The 20,982-nt window shown below is 42.6% G+C and overlaps 1 protein-coding gene across 3 annotated transcripts in view; it reads right to left on the bottom strand.

The window, feature by feature from the left end:
- The window catches only part of CEP350 (centrosomal protein 350), a 119,295-nt gene that overhangs the window by 26,549 nt on the left and 71,764 nt on the right, over positions 1-20,982 (bottom strand). For 2 of the 3 annotated variants that reach the window (XM_073593329.1, XM_073593327.1), the window contains exons 23-30: positions 13,390-13,550; positions 12,808-12,992; positions 11,422-11,509; positions 11,194-11,340; positions 9,678-9,835; positions 7,875-8,068; positions 6,010-6,203; positions 3,996-4,143 (exon numbers count right to left, since the gene is read on the bottom strand). In XM_073593329.1, the coding sequence (XP_073449430.1) occupies positions 3,996-4,143; positions 6,010-6,203; positions 7,875-8,068; positions 9,678-9,835; positions 11,194-11,340; positions 11,422-11,509; positions 12,808-12,992; positions 13,390-13,550 (1,275 nt within the window). The remainder of the gene's footprint in view (positions 1-3,995; positions 4,144-6,009; positions 6,204-7,874; positions 8,069-9,677; positions 9,836-11,193; positions 11,341-11,421; positions 11,510-12,807; positions 12,993-13,389; positions 13,551-20,982) is intronic. The other variant, XM_073593330.1, reaches the window with a different exon arrangement.

The following is a 20,982-nucleotide window of genomic DNA, read 5'->3' as shown; positions in this document are numbered from 1 at the left end:
CCCATTAGCGTGAAGCCTTAGCTTTTGTCTCAAAATACAGAAGATGGGGATTCCTTTGCAGAATCCTTTTCTGCATTCACCTTACCCTCCTCAAAACAGATAGGAGGAGCAAGGTCATATTCATGAATAGATTCAGGTGATGGGGTAGCAGGAGAGCAAAGGCTTCAGAAATGTTTCACAAATAATTCAGACATGGCTGCAGTGAAATCTGCTATAGTCACTTGATGCGCACCTGAGAGGGAGCTAGATTTAGAGTTAAGGAGTGGTGTCAAAATATGACATTACTCCAGTACAGGGGAAAAGCTACTGCCCCGAGTGCTTTGCTGGTTTTCCCTCTGTGCTGTCTGTAGCAGGAGTACTATTAGTGCCTTGTTTGTTAGCTCCTCTGTGCCTTTTCCCTGTCACTGCAGTGAGGGGAACCTGTAGGTACTCATGAAATGGAAGTAGAAAAAAAAAGAAAAAAAAAAGGTATTTTCGTGTTCTGAGAAAGGAGCTGCTATAGCTCAGCTTCTGACCGATGCCCTGTGTTTGTCTCTGGAGAAGCAGGTAGCAAGGTGTAGACAAAGATACTAAAACGCCCACAAAAAACAGGGGTAGGTAAAGAACATGGGAAAAAAAAAAAAAACAGATAACAGTCTAAAGCACCTAACAGGAAAGGCCTAACCATCCACCTGGTAAAACTCGGAAAATATGTGAAGAGAGGACCAGTGGGTGCCATGCAAATCTGTTGGAAAGAGCTCTGATATGGAAGAGAGGAAGCCTTTCCTCAAGGCCCTAGAAATAAGTTGTTTGATCAGCAATGGTGGAGTGGGAAACAGATAGCCCTCAATGAGGGACTTCAGGTAGAACAAAGAGGGACTCAATTTTGTGAGCAGAGGTCATTGCCTCCTAGTTGCCTAAGGTGATATTTTCTTTCCACCTCAGTGAGGAAACTTATCTTTCTTCCCTCTATCCTGCCCCAAAACATGCCAAGTAAATGGACTTGCACTGCTTCAACATGGTCAGGGCCATCAGGGTTTACCAAAGTAGCGGGTGCTGCAGCAACAGCCAGCTGGAGGCATTGCAGGTCAATGTACATATTTGCCAGTACACCATGGACCATCAAGTACCGTCTGAAAGTTTTTGAAGAATGATCACATCACAGTGAACAAAGTGCAATGCTTCAGAGCCACACAGGACCCCTTCCTCATGTATGTGATGATCACATGCCTGGTGAAGGGGTCCTGCATGGCTCTGAAATGTTGCACTTTATCCACTGCCATGTGATTATTCTTCACTAAAATTTCCGGAGGAGGAGGTTTTGCTATTCCTCTCCAAGGAAGCAAAAACTTTTCCATCAGTGACTTCTTTAACAACTTCAATACAGGGCACTTTTACCCCCTTCTTGCCAAGGCCAATTTTCTGTGTCACACTTTGACTGACAATTGTGCGGTCATGCAACGCTGTACCCAAGTGAAATTTTTATCATTTTTTTTTCAAACAAATAGAGCTTTCTTTTGGTGGTATTTAATCACTGCTAGGTTATTTATTTTTTTGCTAAAAAAAACAAAAAATTACCAAAAATTTTCAAAAAAAAAATTTGTCAGAAAATTTTGTAAATATGTAATTTTCCTCCTTCAATGATGTGCGCTGATGAGGCGGCACTGATGAGGCGGGCCATAATATGCCGCACTGATGGGCACAGGTTGTCACTGACTGGCGTCACTGCTGGGGCTACACTGATAATCAGTGCCCTGATTACCTGTACAGGTATCCCCTGCGAGGAGATGCCGCTGATCGGCTCTCCTCTCCTCACACTCTGTCAGTGTAAGGCGAGGAGAGCCAATAAACTGCACTTCCGTGTCTACATGTGATCAGCTGTGATTAGACACAGCCGATCACATGGGTAAAGGGGCGCGTCATCGGCTCTTTATTAAGATTTGGGTCACGCCGTGTCCCAGGGATACAGCAGCCGCAATCGCCACACAGCCCTGTGGGCGTTATATGCCGTTGTCCCAGAACAAGAGGGGATTCCGCCCACCGTCATTTTACTTTACAGCGGACGGGAGAAGGTTAATGAATAGGTCAAATTTCTCACTAAACCGGCATCTTCCTTTAAAAGACATGTGCGATGCATCTCTTTAAGGCAGGTTCAGCTGTCTAGCTTTTAGCCAGGGAATCATGCACACATGAACAGAGATAAGAACCATTCTGGATATCTGTCGCATGACGTGTTGCAGGGCAGCAACACAAAAGAGCAGACAGAAGATTTTGTAATTGCTCTGTAACCGCATAATCCGAAAAAACAGGGTCGTTTTGGTTGTTCATGGTCCTAGTCCAGTTAGCTGCAGTTTGACATACTGAAGGAGCAGCAAGAGCTGGTTGTAGGGCTGGTGCTGCCAAGGTAAAGAATGTTTTTATGAATGTCTCATTTTTTCTTTCCACGGAACATGGGTACACTGAGAAGTTTGTTGAGGACAGAGATGGCAGGGTAAACCACAGCAATAGCCAATGTCTTTGTAAACTTGTCAACTGGATAGAGTTCAGGTAAGATTTCCAGGAGCTTTCCAATCTTCATAGACAGCCTATTCTATCTGTTGATAAACAGGGAATGTTTTGCAATGCTCAGTACTTTTCTTTGTGCCCAAAATGGTGTGATAAGACAGAGGAGAATCCACCTGTACAATACCAAAGCTTTTGCAGACAGAGGCAATAAGCGTTTCAACATTATTACATTATTGCAGGAAGCTTCTTTTTCAATAGGGCGACAGTCTGGGGGAAAGAACGCTTCTGCAGCTCCCTCTAGCACTGCTTCTACATCCTCTTCATTCCCTTTTGATTCAGCGTCATCTAGCACTGGCACGTTAGAGTCCAACTTAGGTTGGGAAATGGGAGTAGAAGTTACTCTGAGGTTGAGTGTTGGGTGGGCCTGCGGCAGAGCGAATGTCTGCCTGCTGTTTTGAGTTGTACTCATGGAGTAGAGTGTGGGAGTCAGGGCAAGCATGTCCGGTAGTAGTAAATGGTAACCCAGGTGTAGACCGTCCAGCAACTAATCCTCAAGGCGAAAGGGAAGGAGAAAGCACCCTAGTACCTAACAAGGGTTCTATGCAGAAGTGGCATTAAGGTGTGCATGTGGTGTGATGCAACACCTGGTGAATCTTACCACTAAGTTTGCACTGCAAAGTGAAAACATTCTAAAAACAGCCCCAATTCACACAGAAACTGAACTATACAGGCTGACTGTCTTACCAGTTCAATGCTTGACTGTATACAAGGTCCAGACTTCACCTATAATGGTGGACATTCCCTCGAAAGGGTCTTTAGGGACTAGATTCCATTGTGATGGACCATGACCCTGGACCTGTATAGCACCCTGTGGCCAACTCAATGTGTTGCACTAAGAAGAGCTTTCCATGCAGGAGCCAGTGTCTGAAGCAACATTTCAGGCTATCCCCATAGTGTGGAGTCTGGGTACTACATCAACAATGCTGGGCCTAGTAGAGGTCTAGGCTTCACCCATCACATGGGGCATACCCAGAAGGGATCATCGGGGTCTGGGAGGCATAGAAATGGACCACGAACCTGGACTTGTACAGGTAACACTGGAATTGATAAATAGCCTAGGGCAATGCGCAGCCAGACCTTGATAGAAGCATCAGAAGAAAAATACTGACTAGCTGAAAAATAGAAATATTTCTCCAGATGTGAACAGGTCCGACACCTAAGAACACAAGAAAAAAAACTGGAGTCTCATGGAGTGGGCAGATTATATGACTGCACACTAGGGGTGGACTTAGCACATTTTTGCCAATGTCCCATAACCTGAAATTAGCCTGCTTATAACCCATGGTTCGTGAATAAAAGTCCTGGGCCCTGTAATATATGATTAACCAGGTCATTAGTGCATTTTGGTGCTAAGTGCTGGTTACAAGTATGTAGTGAGGAATGGCAGCTCAATCAACCCCATTAGCAATAGCAAAATTGAGAATGAATAAAACAATAAAAAAGCCTATTACCTGAATGTGTCATAGACAAGGATTCCTCAGACCAAGTGTGAGAAAGCTGCTGAGGCCTCAAGGTAATGTGCACTTTCTGTCTCCCAGATCTTGTACTCTCCTTGCTGGATTCTAATTCTGTTGGAGACTTGTTGCTCCTAGGTGGAGACTGTAAAATCATACACATTAACATTATCAGTGTGCAAGTTCATTCTGTGTTTACATTTAAAAGCGATGCAGAGGCTGTAAGTCATATAATCAGCAGTAATTATAAAATATTAGTCCACATAAAGTTATAGATCCAATTGGATGACAAACTGTTCTACAACAGATCTATTTTGCTTTAAAGTGGGATGTTCACATGTGTAACATATAGTCTAATGGTGGATCAATTGACGTTCCTGCCTGGACTGTGGCTGCGCCACTTAGCTGCCTGGGTGTTCAGGTGTCTCACCCTGCCGCACTGTCACCATTGCTATCATTCTGACAGCAGGGCCGATGGTGGGAGGTGTGACAGGACTGAACGGAGGGCAGGAGCTGCCTAGCTTTTGAAATTAACAAGTGGGTGATAGCAACCAAACACCTGCTTCTTAACTTGAAAAGTTGGGCATTTCTCGCCCTCCGTCCAGACCTGCTGCACCTCTTGCCCTCTGCCCTACCTGTGAAGGGGGTTGTGACTGGAAATGTGGATTGGTGTAAAGGGGGGATGGTTGTTGACATGAATGGAACTGTGAGACTTTGATGTATGGGGTGGGGGTTACACACTGGGGTTGAGTTACTAAAACTGGAGAGTGCAAAATCTAGTGCAGCTGTGCATTGTAGCCAATCAGCTTCTAACTTCAGCTTCTTCTATTAAGCTTTGATTAAAAAAAAAATTGGAAGTCGGTTGGTGTCTATACAAAGCTGCACCCGATTTTGCACTCTCCAGTTTTAGTAAATCAGCCCCACTGTGACTGATGAAGGGGACTGATATGTAAAGTGGAGGTTGGGGGGGGGGTTCTGTGATAAAAAGGAGGGGAGGGAGAGATGGGCCTGTAATTTGAAAGGGGGGCTGAGAACACTGCTGTAAAGAGGAGACTAATTTAAAAAGGTAATGTATGGAAAACTACATTTCAACATGAGGGTTTCATAAGTTTCACAGAAAATTAAAAAAAAAAAAATGTTTATTCAGTTTAGTATTTGTTTACTTATTGCTATTCAATCCAAATACATACTTTTTTATGTGGTAAAAACAGAATTGCAGGCATAGCTAGCGTATATGGAGGGCTTACAAGTCTGACCAGAGCCATGAATGAACCTTCCTGTGCTTGTTTTTATTTATTACAGGCATTTATATAGCGCTGACAATTTACGCAGCGTTTTACATATATATTGTACATTCACATCAGTTCTTGCCCTCAAGGAGCTTATAATCTAAAGCCTCAATCTCACATTTATACATATACAAACTAGGGCCAACTTAGAAAGCAGCCAATCAACCTACCAGCTTTTAGCCATATCATCCCAATCTGGTGTGCCACATTGTCTTTAGTTCTTCCACTACGAGCCCTGATGAAGGGGGACTCGTGAGCCCCAAAATATGCACTGGCTGCTCCTGTGATTGTAACTTTGGCAAATAAAAATCAACTGGATGTATTAAAAACTTAGCTTATGCTTTCACTCCAAAGACATGCTGGTAGGTTAATTGGATCCTGTCTAAATTGTCCCTAGTATGTATGAATGTGAGTTAGGGACCTTAGAGTGTAAGCTCCTTGAGGGTAGGGACTGATGTGAATGTACAATGTATATGTAAAAGCGCTGCGTAAATTGACGGCGCTATACAAGTACCTGAAATAGATAAAATAACATTTCTTGATTGTCTTTTTTTGCATCACTACTGCAGTGACCTCTACTAGCTCACATGTATACAGAAAGCTGCTCTCACTACTTGCTTGCAAATTATCCTTTACACTTGTGTTCAGGGCTTCACCAACACTTCAATCTAGGTTTATCTGAACAGAATTTACTTTTTAAAAGTTTTGTTGTATGCAATTACCTTCTTGCTAAAAGCAGAAAAGACCAGATCTTCAGAGATGCTGCTGTGTTCCCCACTCTGCTCATGAATCTGTTCGGCGATGGTTGATGGTTCAATGCTCTCCGAGGATAAATATTCTGGTGGAGGACTTAAAGAGGTCCTTGTGTGTATTGCAGGGCCCGCGGGAGTTGGGGAGGCCTCCTGACTCCTCTTCTCTACAGAAAGAAAACTCCTTAAAATTAACTTGTCTTATTGAAGTGACACAAAAGGGTGAATGCATTTTTTTTTTTATTTCAATATTGGTGTACTTTATAAAAGGTGAAGTTGTGAGGCGACGCCTGTTGTTGGATTATGAATTTAGCAGGTCTGATAATAAGAAGGAATGTGCAAACATTTTACTGCCACTGATTATAACATACATTGGTGGCAGTGGGGGGGGTGTATATCTCACAAGCTTACCGTTGACTTTCAGATGAGTTTTTTTCTGCTGAAAATTTGCATTTGATAAACCATTTGAAGTAATATCGCATGACATAAAAAATTGGAACTGTGGAACTGCCACCAACTTATTCTCCAGGGCCTCTGCTTTCAGAAAATATAGAATGTTTGGGGGTCTCAACTAAGCTTCAGACCTAAAATAATGGTTTTAAATGTGTGCAACAATGCAAAAAGCTTTGGCATTGAAGGGATTAAAGCGGTTGTACACCCTGCTTTTACATTTTTAACTGTACGGTTTAGGAGATAATCACCTTGCATGCAGCCGCTAACGTCATTGGCGAATGCGCTTTGAAGGTCCAGCAGGTGCTGCCGGAAAATCAGAGCTCCTTCCTGGAAAGTGACGTCACTTTCACAGCTTCGGACACTCACAGCGCTGGAGCCGCAAACCCGGTAGAAACGCAGAGGGAACATGTCAGCTCCCTCAGCGGTGACCGGGAGATGATCCTGGCGCTTTGTTCTAAGGTAAGTATTTCATTTTTTTTTTTTTTTGCGAGGATACAACCGTTTTTAAAAGTACTGCATCAAGACTGTTATATTAGAAGTTGAAAGAGGTTATTAAAAAAAATAAATAAAAAAAAATCACAGTAAATCAAACAAGTGTGAGTAGAAACCTAAAATAACGTGTATTACTATAACAAACAAAAGTTGGTAGACACCCGTCTTGAAACGTGTTAAGCTGTACTGTGGACCCCTCCTTCTGAAAGTTCTAGCTGTCCCAGCTGCCATGCTGACCTTTTGCCTAAATTGACTCTGTCATGAGAAAAGTTTGAAGGTCTGGCCTCCTTTGATAATGCTGGTTACCTGCAGTGCTTGATAAGTACTTTTGAGCCACAGTCCTGAAAGGAGCATGTTGTAAATAAACTTTGCAGGTCAATGATTCAGTCTGCACTGAAGTCAGGCATGACAGCCAGGAAACTAACATTTTTGAAAGGAGAGTTTAGCACTTGCAGTCTCAGCGATTGTCATAAGAGTATACTTTAAATTCTGTGAGTTGCTGACATAGAACAAGGATGCAAAAAAGGACATTTTTCTAATGTGCATGGGTGTTCCAGGTCAGTGATTCAGGAAGTAATTAAGTCAGTATAACGGCCAGTAAGCTAGCATTTTAAAAAGATCTACAGCAGGGGTACTCAAGCTGGACACTCCAACTGTGGTGATACTACAAATCCCATCATGCCTCTGGGAGCCTGCCTTTTGCTCTTGCAATGCCTCAAAGGGACCTGTAGTTCAAAAACAGTTGGAGTTCCAAGGTTGCCATCCCCTCATGTTCCTTTCCTGACAGGCATGCTTTAAAAAGCATAGATGACATGTGCAGATCACACACACGCACACGAAATTCAAAAATTTTGAATTGAATGTAACACAATCCATCAATACATGGATCTCACCGTCATGCGCAGTCTCTTCTCCCTCAGTGCTCTGACTTTTGGTTTTAACCCTTGGTTTCTCCCAAGCAGCCAGTGCCTGCTTCTCAATGCATCTAATTTCCAGCTCTTCAGCATCCAGCCTCCTTTTCCACTCCAGAAGCTCCTGTGCATGTAACCTCCTCTGCACCAGCTGTTGTTCCCGCTTCGTTAAGAATCTAAGGAAAGATTTTGGAGTTAGACCCATGGCTACTCTAGAAGACACAACTCACCCAGGATAGGGAGGGATGAGGGAAGAGCAAGCAGAGGAAGGAGGAGGTAGGAGACACAACATCCGCATGCTCTGCCTTCACTAGCCCCCCCAACAGCACACGGTCATGCCCCCAGGATTCATTACTACTATAGCACCTCCCTACCCCCCTCACACAGTGCAGGGAGCAGAGGGAGCAGTGCCGTTACCTGAGCAGCTGGCGGCAGATATAGAGCTGGAATTTGGGGTGAAGTTTGGGAAAGCACACACTGAGAGAGGCCCAGTGCTGGGGCGTAAAGACAGAGAAGAAGCAGTGAACAGGGCAGATGTCTCTACAAGAGAAGGAGCAAGAGTTTACCAAGAGAGTGACACAGAACAACAGAGTGGAACAGCCGAAGGTCTGCAAGGACAGGACCACAGCAGGGATCCTGGAGGATGCCAAGCAGAGTGCAATTGATAGAGGCAAGGAAGTTACAAAGATCTAATTATTTAAGGTGAGAAAGAGAATCATGAAAAGATCAGGGATAAGGTTTGAAAACAAAGGAACAGTGCAGAATGAAACACATGGCATGATAAATAAGCAGGTAGAAATTTCTGAGCATATAACTATACTTGTCATTAAAACTAAACTTGGAATTTATTTTGTGAAAGACACCCAAAGTTGTCTGCTGTATACTTTTAGTTTTGTATTGTAGGGTTTCTTGGCACCCTGGGAACTTTCTAAACCCAGCTAGTGTTCCATGCAAGTTCTGACATCTTTCTGGCACTCTCCTTGGGGGAAAGAAAATCAAATAAGGTCAATTCAAGAGTTTCACTGGGAGAAAGCATAATTATTCCAGAGTAGAGATCTTGCAAAGTATTCTTTCCTTCCCATCAGAAAGACTAGGCACAGAGACTTGCCCTTTTTATGTTATCACAGGTATCTTTGGATGGTTCCATAAAAGTGAAAGAGGTGTTAAACTTGGAGGATGGGTATTTGTTGTGAAGTGCATACCCCACATTAAGATAAATTCTGGGGAATAAAGAGGCACTATAATTCAAAACTAAAATATACGTAAAGGCACTTTGGGGCACCAATTTCCTTAACTAGAATAAAATGTAATAAAATTACAGTCTAGATTTAATGACAAGCAAGTGATAAACTATAAAACACTAAACAAATCAGAGACACAGAAAAACAAGTAATCAATGTGGCAGACACATGCTGACTACAAATGTTTAAAGCAACCACATGGGAGAACTTTTTAAATGGCAACTCCATTGTTTTCCTTGCATTAAAACACATTTGGTAGTTTGCCTGTGTCCCAGACACTGGTCTTGGAAGTCTGAAGACTATTGTAATGTATTTGTTCACAAGTAATAGTTTTACACTGACAATTTGTTTTTACATGGAGTTCCCTCATAGTTAATGGAATAGAAAGCTGAGCAAAGAGAAAATTACAATGTCTAAAGATGGTTGGAGACACCAGGCATACATTCAGATGTAAGCTTTCTTATTATGCAATGACGATAGTAGAGAAAGAAAAGATCAGTAATGATATATATGCTGATCAGAAAATACAAGGAGCTATAGTTACTTGGCATCCATGTGACTGTGCATTTTGCGGAGCTTCTGCATGATACTGCTGGTCTCACTACCAGAGACTGAGACAGGAGAGGGACTCCGGCTCTCCGCATCGGAAGGAATGCGGCTTGATGATGGACTGAGTCGAACATCCCCTTCACTGGGCTGTTCCTGCACAAGAAAAAAATAATTGCATTCACACAAATAATCCTGTATTATACTAACATGTATTTGTACAGTTAAAAGGGAACTTTCAGTTTGAAAAGAAGTACCCATTTGGGATACCGTGTGTATTACAACAGAGTGAATCCCCTTCCTGCAGTGACAAAGGTTTACCTAGAGCTGCAATTAATGCCCATCAAATCTTCATGTACCAATGGTACCACGACAGCTCTGTGGATATCCAAAGACCATAAATACAAGCACAAAATAAAAACTGAAAGAGCACACATGACAGTGCAGATAAAGCTACTCTAATAAATAAATAAAACTGCACTCAAAAAGAAGCAAGTTTAAGCACCACACGCTGTTTAATTTATGTCATCTCTTCTGGTTCTGTATATGGATGATGGCACTATAATTATTTTAATTAAAAAAAAAAAAAAAAAAGGGAACGTTCTGCCTAATCTATATACAGCTGTCATGTGGCTCTTTCCCAGTCTGTCTGCAGGAGACAGTGGCAGTAAGAGGGGTTTTAACACTTGATCACTTTATCCAAAATGAAAAAAAAAAAAAAAAAGTTTTGCCTAGAGTTCTAATGTTCTATATATCTAAATATCTAATATATGCGTTTTCTGTGGAGATTAAAAAAAAAAAAACTGATATCAGTAGAACATAATGAAAAATAAACGTGGAATGATTCATTTATATTTCTACAGTACTTTTTTCCCTTGGGACTCAAAGGACTCAATCAGCTGTTGGGGCCAATGGCAAGGAAGCCAATTAACCTAACAGCATGTCTTTGAAGTGTGGGAGGAAACAGGATTACACGGAGGAATCCCATGCAAACACAAGAACATGCGAACTCCATACAGATAGATACACAAATATCTTTCAAATGTTTTTTTTTTTTTTTTTTTTTTTTAAAGAGAAATGTGGGTTTTGAAAAAAACAAACAAAAAAAAAAAAAAACAATCAATCATACTCACCTAGGTAGATTCTGCATATGTCGCCCCATTGAACCGAGTGATCAAAGACCACTGATCGCTCGGTTACTGGTCTTCAGTGAGCAGAGAGCCGTGACCATCAGGTCGACTGTTTCTGGGACAGAGGAGTGCAGAACTAAGTGCATTCCTGTGACCCAAGGGGATACCTTTCGCCATACTTCTCCTTTAACTTTGGAAAGTATATTCTAAAAGCAAAATGTGGGTTGTGACAATTTTTTGCAAAGGTCAGAATGACCTGAGAAAAAAAAAAAGTACCTACTGTAGATCAGACCAATATATTCAGTATAATCCGTCTTATATTGTACCATCTGACTATGCATACAGTCAAACAATAAACATAAAATAGCCAAAAGAACTACACACCAGCTGCCCACTCTCTGCAGATTTGAGCTTCTCTTGCAGCCGCAGTGTGCTGTTCTGGATACGCTGAATTTCTTCTTGCTGTTTCAAGATAAGTTGCCTTTCACGACGAGCTGCTTTGTTTGCTTCCTGCAAGCGCTTGATTTCCGCCTAAACAGAAAATTTGTATTCGAGACAGTTAAAAATAAATAAATAATATCAAAGATTTAGGTGGTCTTTTAGTAGTTATACCTGTTCCTGCTGGAGTCTCAATAAAAGACCTCTTTGTCTTTTCTTCAATGGTGGCATTTTGTCATCCTCTCCCTTGTCACGCAAATTTCTGAAAAACACATGCAAATAATAAGAAAGGCCATTATGGTGGTCATATAAAATCAGATGTGGCGAATTACGATTCACTTTGAATGTTAGGATTCATTGATAGTTCCAATGAATGTTGAGAGTTTCCCTTTACGTCCTGTCTGGTGAGAAGGTTGTCCCCTGTAACGGTAATTAAGAGTAAATCTCTCTAATGGAGCACCAGATGGCAGTAAATCCTGACAGAAAATCTGCCATCCAGAAAAAAAAAGTTTTGAAAATAAATACACTTTAACGATAGTGTAGAATGCAGGCTGTCCAGGACCCATCAGTGTCTTCTGCCAGCCAATAACACTGTAGTTTGTAGTTCACAGAAATAGCTAATCAATTTACATAGACTGCAAGGGTTAATTGCTCATTTAGGCCTGGGGGGTTGACGACGAAAAATTTAAAATTGACTTACTAATTGACTTACTAGATCCCTGCTCCTGCCGCAGATAGACCTGTCCCTGCAGCCTCTCCTTCCCTGTGCTCCAGGATCCAGGTGTCATCAAGACCAAAGCAGGGCCCATAGCCCGGCATTAGATGTAATGACGCCAAGGGACAGTCCATCGCCGGAGCGTGGGGAAGCATTATCTGCCGAGGGAGGGTCACTCCTCCATCCTAGACAAAACAAGCCATTAACCCTTGCAGTGCGAGTGCAGCACTGTTTTTTAAATTTTTTTAAAATAAATATCTTGGCATTCTTGCCTAAAACCCAAAGAAATTTTTTAGTAGGTTGTAGAGATGCAACGTCCACTTCTAGCCTTCAAGGAGAGGGATTGCAGAACGCATCAGGTAACAGGCCATCAAATTGGTAAGAAAGCCTAGTACACAGTATTACTGTGCATGTTCAAACTGAGATCCTTACTGGACAATGACTTTGTCCTGCATCTTTTCTTGCCAAGACCATTGAGATTTCATGGACTATACATTTCTGGCTCTATAAAGAATCCTACTGAATCTTTGTTAAGTGACAAAGGAGGCAATATCAACTGGTTAATGTGTTCTTAAATAAAAAGTAAATAAGTAAAAAAAAGAAAATTATTGTTCAAAAGAGGTTTACAGTTATACTACCAAAATGAATATATTTTTTTCAAACCATAATTACATTAAAATCTGTAAGTACTGAGATATATATATCAGTAAAGGCAGAGTCCGAAACGTTCAGTTTATCAGCCAATGTTGTCTGATTTAAAGGCCTGTAGACACAGAGAGCATGTTTTCTCATTTATGAGCACCAACCATCTGGCTCCTGAAGCTTGTCCAGCCATTCAGTTTTACCTTTTCTGGTGTTCCAGCCAAGCAAGTTCTGCTTTAGTCTTCTCTTTGAGTGCTTTTTGACGCAGGCGAAGAAGAGCAGCCTGGTGTGCAGAGCGCATTTCTCCTTCTTGCATATACTGCCGTACCATCTCCATTGTGAATTTCCAAAAACTGTCCTGCCCGCTTGAAAAGGGGCCACTGAGCTCCTGTGCAAGATTCATATGCATGCATTATTACTAGATACATATTGGGGACTTGCTCACAAAAGGTATACTTAAGCGGTGTTCCATGCAGGCAGTCCCATTCATATCAATTAGAATGCAGCAGCTGCACGGACACAGTTGCTGATCTCAATTTGACATCCATGCACACACTGCTTGCATCTGGGGACCTGACCCATATGGCTATCAAATTGGAAACAGTGGCTTTGTCCGTGCACCCGTTGTGTCCCAATTGACACAAATAAGACTGCCTGCACAGGGACACACAGAACACTTGTGCATCTGTGTGGGTAAACATGCCCTTCACATGGGTGTACGCTTAAGTACACCCATGTGAACAAGGCCTAAAAGGCATTATAGTTACCACTTCTCAAACCTGTACCTCCTGTTTCACCTTATCAGGGGTGCTTTCCTCATCAGATTCATGTCGCCGACTTCTCTGTCTCTCCAAGCTACCACGCCTGTGGTATTCAGAGGGAAGCAGGGAACGAAATGATAATTCCTCAATGCCTTCTTCATTGGTAGGAACTGCTGAGCTGACACCTAAGGATAATACCAATATCAATCACAAATCTATAATTATTAACACATTTTGCCAATGACAAAAAATTTTGTATAACTGTTTGCCTCTCATAGAAAGGGAAAAATGTCATATTATGGTGTGTCATTAAATAAACAATCAATGAAATGAAATCAGCATACTTAAGTAGACGTCAAGTCAAATACTATTGAATATTAAACCTGCTCCTATGCCCATTCTAAATCTTATACTAACTACCTTGTATTACCTATTCTGAGGGCACTCTGGTCCAATCACATGATCAGCTCCCAGCACTGGCTTCAGTATAGAGGAAGAACAGCTGACAACAGATGCCCCATAGTAAGCCTATGGGTGATGTCACTGCATAGGCATTGCAGCTGTTGTAGAGGATTTTTCCTTTTTACTGAACCCGGCTGCTGGGGAGATCACATGACTGGACCAGAGCGCCTTTATGATAGGAAAGAATAGACATCTTTCCATTACAGGGTAGTGAGTATAGTTTGGATTGGGGGTGGGAGAAGATTTAAAGTTTAGATAGGATTTGACTGGACTTCTACTTTAAGACCCCTGTTGTCCGTTGCTGAACACAATATGGGCAGAAACACTTTCACAGGTTTCCATCAAGTTCAGAGGTGCTTCTGGTCAATCAACACAGAAAGAGTGAAGCACAACCCATGTGCTCTGCATCCCTTATATACATACAAAAAATAAATAAATATGGGATTACTTGATGCAGATTTAAATTACATTTAATGGATCCAACTTGTCTATACAAGGGCTCTTTTGCACATGCATGTCCGTTTTCACAGACTCCGCTTGCTCAGCAGGTTTCGATCCGCTGATCCCCGCTGAGCCGGCAAATGACAAGTCAGTCCCTGCTCATTGTGCAGAGACAGACCTGTCAGAGCCCCGCTCTCCTCTATAGGGGATCGGATGAAAAATGTGCCTGTCAGTTTTCATCTGATCGGATAGACAGATGGAAAATAGGGTTTCCATCCATCTGGCATTAGCGGAACGGATGTTAGTGGACTCTGGCGCTCCATGGAGCGTTCATTCAGGTCCGCCTGAAAAACTGCCTGAATGGTCCGCATATGTGAAAGAGCTCTAAGAGTAAAAAAAAAAAAAAAATAAAAATTTATAGGTTACCTTTAGCCTAGGTTCACACTGACGGCAGGAATGAAATTATGCGAGTTCAGCTGAACTTGCACAATTTCATTCCCGCATTTCAGAGCCATCTGTGCGGGTTTCTGAACAGAGGTCTATTGAAATCGCACCCAAAGTTGCCAAAAGTAGTACAGAAACTACTTTTGGGAATCGGTGCAGCGCCGCAAATGCAGCCTCGCACTGATTCGGACGGTTCCATTGCCGAAAATAGCCACAGATTTGACATGTCAAATCGCATGCCGAATAACTGCAATGTGACCCAGGGCTTAAAGTTAATCTCCAGGCATGACCCAAATTTTCCCCCAAACCCCCCCAAGAGCATGTCCCAATATTATTTTATTCTTATAGCTTGTTCCTATAACCAGGAAAGGCTTTGGTCATTCCTTGTGATTCCATGAAAAATAGGATTTTTAGAACAGCTTACCTGTAAAATCCTTTTCTTGAAGTACATCACGGGACACAGAGCACCATAGTAATCACTATGTGGGTATATAGGCACCTTCAGGTGATGGACACTGGTATACCCAATACAGGAAGTTCACTCCCTATATAACAAAACAATTGTGTCCCGTAATTTACTCCAAGAAAGGGATTTTACAGGTAAGCTGTTATAAAAATTCTATTTTCTTTATCGTACATCATGGGACATAGAGCACCATAGTAATCACTATGTGGGATGTCCCATAGAAATGCTATTTGAGGGGAGGGAGACACAACCCATAGGACACCCCCAGACTTGAGGACCTATACTGCTACCTGCGGCACACTGCGCCCAAAGGCGCCTCATATCCTCATGCCTTCTTACATCCACCTGATTAAACTTGGTGAATGTATGTACTGAAGACCAATTTGCGGCCTTACAGATCTGAGCCATGGAGGCCTGGTGACGCACTGCCCAAGAAGCACAAACTGGTAGAGTGTGCTTTGACTTGAAAAGGTGGAATCTTACCCCATAAATCATAAACCTAAATTATAACTTGCCGAATCCACTTAGCGATAGTGGATTTCGACGCTGCCTGTCCTTTCTTAGAACCTTCTAGCAGTATAAATAAGACATCAGTCTTCCGGAACTGAGCAGTCGTCTTTAAATAGACCTTGACCGCTCTCACCACATCAAGACAATGTAGTGACTTCTCTTCCCTGGAAAATGGTTTTGGAAAAAACAATGGCAGGACAATATCTTGGTACAGGTGAAAACCTAAGACCACTTTTGGCAGAAAACCTGGACGAGGGCGCACCACCACTCTGTCCTCATGAATAATCAAGTATGGCTCTTTACAAGAAAGAGCAGCCAATTCAGAAACCCTTTTTGCTGAGGATATAGCAACCAAGAACATTAACTTCCTTGTCAGAAGGACTAAGGGAATATGCTGTATCGGTTCAAATGGCTGTTTTAGTAACACTGACAAAACTAAGTTCAAGTCCAAAGTGTTCAAAGGAGGTCTGCCAGAACACCCCTTGCATAAAAAAACCCGGGCCAAAGAATGTGAAGCAATCGGTCTTTAAAATAAGACCGATAAAGCTGAGACTTGGCCCTTGATAGTACTCAAGGCCAGCTTCATCTCTACCCATTTGTAGAAAGGCAAGAATTCTGCCTATGATATACCTCAGAGGGTGCCAACCCTTGGACTCACACCAGGAAACATAAGCCCTCCAGACTCTATAACAGTGATGGCGAACCTTGGCACCCCAGATGTTTTGAAACTACATCTCCCATGATCCTCATGCACTCTGCAGTGTAGATGAGCATCATGGGAAATGTAGTTCCAAAACATCTGGGGTGCCAAGGTTTGCCATCACTGCTCTATAATATATAGTTATGGAAGCTGGCTTCCTTGTATTAATCAAGGTAGAGATAACTGACCCAGAAAGCCCACGTTTCTTCAGAATGTGGGTTTCAATAGCCAAGCCGTTAAATTTGGAGTTCGTAAGGTAGGATGGAATGTCGGCCCCTGTGAAAGTACGTCTGGCCCTGGTGAAAGGGACCATGGATCCTCCACTGCCATCTTTACGGTTTCTGCATACCAGCACCTTCTGGGCCATGCGGGGGCTACCAGAATTACTGGCTTTTTTTCCAGCTTGATCCTGCAAAGAAGTCATGGCAACAACTGAATAGGAGGGAATGCACAAATCAGTGAGAACTGATCCCACTGGGTCACTAACGCATCTTTTCTGCATGTGAATGGATCCCTTGTTGGATACAAAGTTGATCAACTTCATGTTGAATCTGGATGCCGGAAGATCTACGTCTGGAGTCCATCTTTGGCAAACAGCCCGAAAAATAACGGGGTGAAGGGACCATTCTCCCGGGAGCAACTGTTGGCGGCTCAAGAAGTCTGCCTGCCAATATTCTACTCCCAGAATGAAAACTGCTGATAGGCACGGAACATTCCTTTCTGCCCAAGTTAGGGTATGGTTCACCTCCCTCTGTGCTGCGAGACTCTTGGTGCCCCCTTGAAGATTGATGTAAGCCACAGCTGTGGCATTGTTGGATTGGATCCTGACAGGACAACACCGTAACCTAAATTTCCAGGCCTTCAGAGCCAGACCTGCTGCCAGAATCTCTAGGATGTTGATGGGCAAGGTCCTCTCTGTCCTTGACCACTGTCCCTGGACAGTTGTCTTTTCTAGCACTGCTCCCCAACCTGAAAGGCTGGCATCTGTCGTTACCATCTTCCAGATAACTGGTCTGAAGGATTTTCCTTTCAGCAGATTCTGGGTTACCAACAACCAACTGAGGCTTTGGGACACCCTTAGGGACAGCCACATTGGCAAGTCTAAAGCTTGAACCATTTTGTTCCAAGCAGACAAGATACTGTTTTGCAACAGTCTCGAATGGAACTGCTTCGAATGAAGCCACCATTTTTCCTAACAACCTCATGCAAAGGCGAATAGAGGGCTCTCCTTTCGACCTGACCATCTGCACCAGGTATCTTATGGAGTTAATCTTTGCCTGAGGCAAGAACACTTTTTTCTGGGCTGTGTCTATGATCAGACCCAAGTACTCCAGCCTTTTTAGCAGTTTTAAGGAAGATTTCCAGGTAAATGGTTGTAATGTGCACGCTTTGCTCCAAACAAGCCACCAACTGGTCTATTAGCAATGGATTGTCTAGGTACGCCAAACTGTTATGCCCTGTGCCCTTAACCTGGCTAGAGGTGGGGCCAGAACCTTTGTAAACCCCCCCGGGTGCTGTAGCTAGCCCGAAGGGCAAGGCTACAAACTGAAAATGCTGCTGTTCTACCTCGAACAGCAGAAACCTTTGGTGAGCGGGAAATATAGGGACATGCAGATAAGCATCCCTGATGTCAATAGATGCCAGAAGTTCTCCTCTTTGTAGGACAGAAACCACCGACCTGATCGACTCCATGTGAAAAGAACGGATCTTCAGGAACTGATTTAGATTTTTTAGATCTAGCATGGGTCTGAAATCTCCAATCGGTTTTAGTACCGTAAAGAGGTTTGAATAAAACCCCAAACCTTGCTCTTCTGTGGGGATTTGTATGATCACCCCCTGAGCCAGTAATCAGTCTAGTGCCCGAAACAGAGATTGCCTTTTCCCTGTATCTTTGGGAACGTTTGACCTCAGAAAACAAGACTTTGGAAATTCCTGAAATTCTAGTTTGTACCCTAGAGTTACCGTGGAGATGACCCATCTGTCCTGAATTTCCTCTGGCCAGACTTCTGAGAACTGCAGAAGTCCCCCCCCCCCCCCCCACCCTTGCGAGGGGGGGCGCCCCTTCATAATGAGGCTTTAGAATTCTGTTTTGCAGGTTTCCGGCCCCAAGACTGCTTTTGTGCCTGGGCCTGACCCTGAGGCTTTCCTCTAGCCTCTGACGGCAGAGGCCTTCGCCAGTGCCTAGAGGCGGATGCACCTGGCGCAGGAGAAAGAGTCCGCTTAAAGGAAGGGCGTTTATTCCTTCTCTTAGCTGGCAAAAGAGTACTTTTCCCACTTGAAATCTTTTGGATGTATTTGTCCAAATCAACCCCAAATAGCCGATCCCCATGAAAAGGAAACCCAGTCAGGAGCTTTTTGCATGGTGCTTAGGCTGACCAATTTTTTAACCACAGGATCCTACGCATGTGTATTAGCACAAGCGCAAGGTGGGACACCTGGTGAATAGAATCTTTAACCACTTAAGGACCAGCCTCGTTTTTGATTTTAGGCGTTTACATGTTTAAAACAGGTTTTTCTGCTAAAAAAATAACTTAGAACCCCCAAACATTATATATGTTTTTTCTTCTAACACCCTAGAGAATAAAATGGCGGTCGTTGCAATACTTTTTTTTGCACCGTATTTGTGCAGCGGTCTTAAAAGCGCACTTTTTTGGGGAAAAAATTCACTTTTTTGAATAAAAAAATAAAACAGTAAAGTTAGCCCAATTTTTTTTTATATTGTGAAATATAATGTTACATCAAGTAAATTGATACCCAACATGTCACGCTTCAAAATTGCGCCCGCTCGTGGAATGGTTTCAAACTTTTACCCTTAAAAATCTCCATAAGCGATGTTTAAAAAATTCTACAGGTTGCATATTTTTTGGTACAGAGAAGGTCTAGGGCTAGAATTATTGCTCTCGCTCTACCAGTCGCGGCGATACCTCACATGTGTGGTTTGACCACCGTTTTCATATGCGGGCGCTACTTGTGTATGCGTTCGCTTCTGCGCGCGAGCTCGTAGGGACGGGGGTTTTTAAAAAAAAAAAAATTTTTTATTATTTATTTTACATTATTTTATTTATTTTTACACAAAAAAAAAAAAAAAAAAAAAAAAAGTGTCACTTTTATTCCTATTACAAGGAATTTAAACATCCCTTGTAATAGAAAAAAGCATGACAGGTCCTCTTAAATATGAGATCTGGGGTCCAAAAAACCTCAAATCAAATATTTACACTAAAATGCAATTAAAAAAAAAAAAAGTCATTTAAAAAATGACATTGAAAAAAAAATATGCCTTTAACCACTTGCTTACTGGGCACTTAAACCCCCCTCCTGTCCAGACCAATTTTCAGCGCTGTCGCACTTTGAATGACAATTGCGCGGTCATACAACACGGTACCCAAATGAAATTTTTATCATTTTTTTTCCCACAAATAGAGCTTTCTTTTGATGGTATTTGATCACCTCTACGGTTTTTATTTTTTGTTAAAAAAATTGAAAAAGACAGAATTTTTTTTAAAAAATTATATTTTTTTTATATTTTGTTATCGATTTTTGCAAACAGTTAATTTTTCTCCTTCGTTGATGTACGCTGATGAGGCGGCACTGATGGGCACCGATAGGTGGCGGTTATGGGCACTGATGGGTGGCAGTGTTGGGCACTGATTGGGCACTGATTGATGGCAGCACTGCTAGGTGGCACTAACAGGTGGCACTTGTGGGCATTGATAGGTGGCACTTGTGGGCATTGATAGGTGGCACTTGTGGGCTTTAATAGGTGGCACTTGTGGGCACTGTGGGCACTGGCAGATGGCACTTGGAGGCACAGATGAGGCATCTGTGCCTCCTTCCTCTTCGGGACCGATGTCCCTTTGACATAAGCCGGTGATCGGCTTTTTTTTCCTCCTCACGCTGACAGCGAAAACGAAACCGATCACCGAGCTTTTGTTTACATCATGTGACCAGCTGTCATTGGCTGACAGCTGATCACATGGTAAGTGGCCGGGACCGGCCCCTTACGCGGATCTGTGATCATCCGAGTCTCCGTGACACAGCTGCAGGGCGCGCGGTGCGCGTGCATAGGGGAGGACGTCATAAGACGTCCTCCCGGAGATTGAGGTCCGCGCTGTAGCCGTCATTCGGCTATGGCCCGGACCTCAAGTGGTTAACCACTTTAGCCCCGGAACATTATGCTGCATAAGGACCAGAGGACTTTTTCCAATTTGGCACTGCGTCGCTTTAACTGCTAATTGCGCGTTCATGCAATGCTGTACCCAAACGAAATTTGCGTCCTTTTCTTCCCACAAATAGAGCTTTCTTTTGATGGTATTTGATCACCTCTGCCGTTTTTATTTTTTGCGCTATAAACAGAAAAAGACCGAAAATTTCGAAAAAAAAAAAAGATATTTTCTACTTTTTGTTATAAAAAAAATCCAATAAACTAAATTTTAGTCATACATTTAGGCCAAAATGTATTCAGCCACATGTCTTTGGTAAAAAAAATATCAATAAGCGTATATTTATTGGTTTGCGCAAAAGTTATAGCGTCTACAAACTAGGGTACATTTTCTGGAATTTACACAGCTTTTAGTTTATGACTGCCTATGTCATT

Source organism: Aquarana catesbeiana, linkage group LG07 (assembly GCF_042186555.1).
Source record: "Aquarana catesbeiana isolate 2022-GZ linkage group LG07, ASM4218655v1, whole genome shotgun sequence".
Lineage (NCBI taxonomy): Eukaryota > Metazoa > Chordata > Amphibia > Anura > Ranidae > Aquarana > Aquarana catesbeiana.
This window is presented reverse-complemented; position numbering and strand designations above follow the sequence as displayed.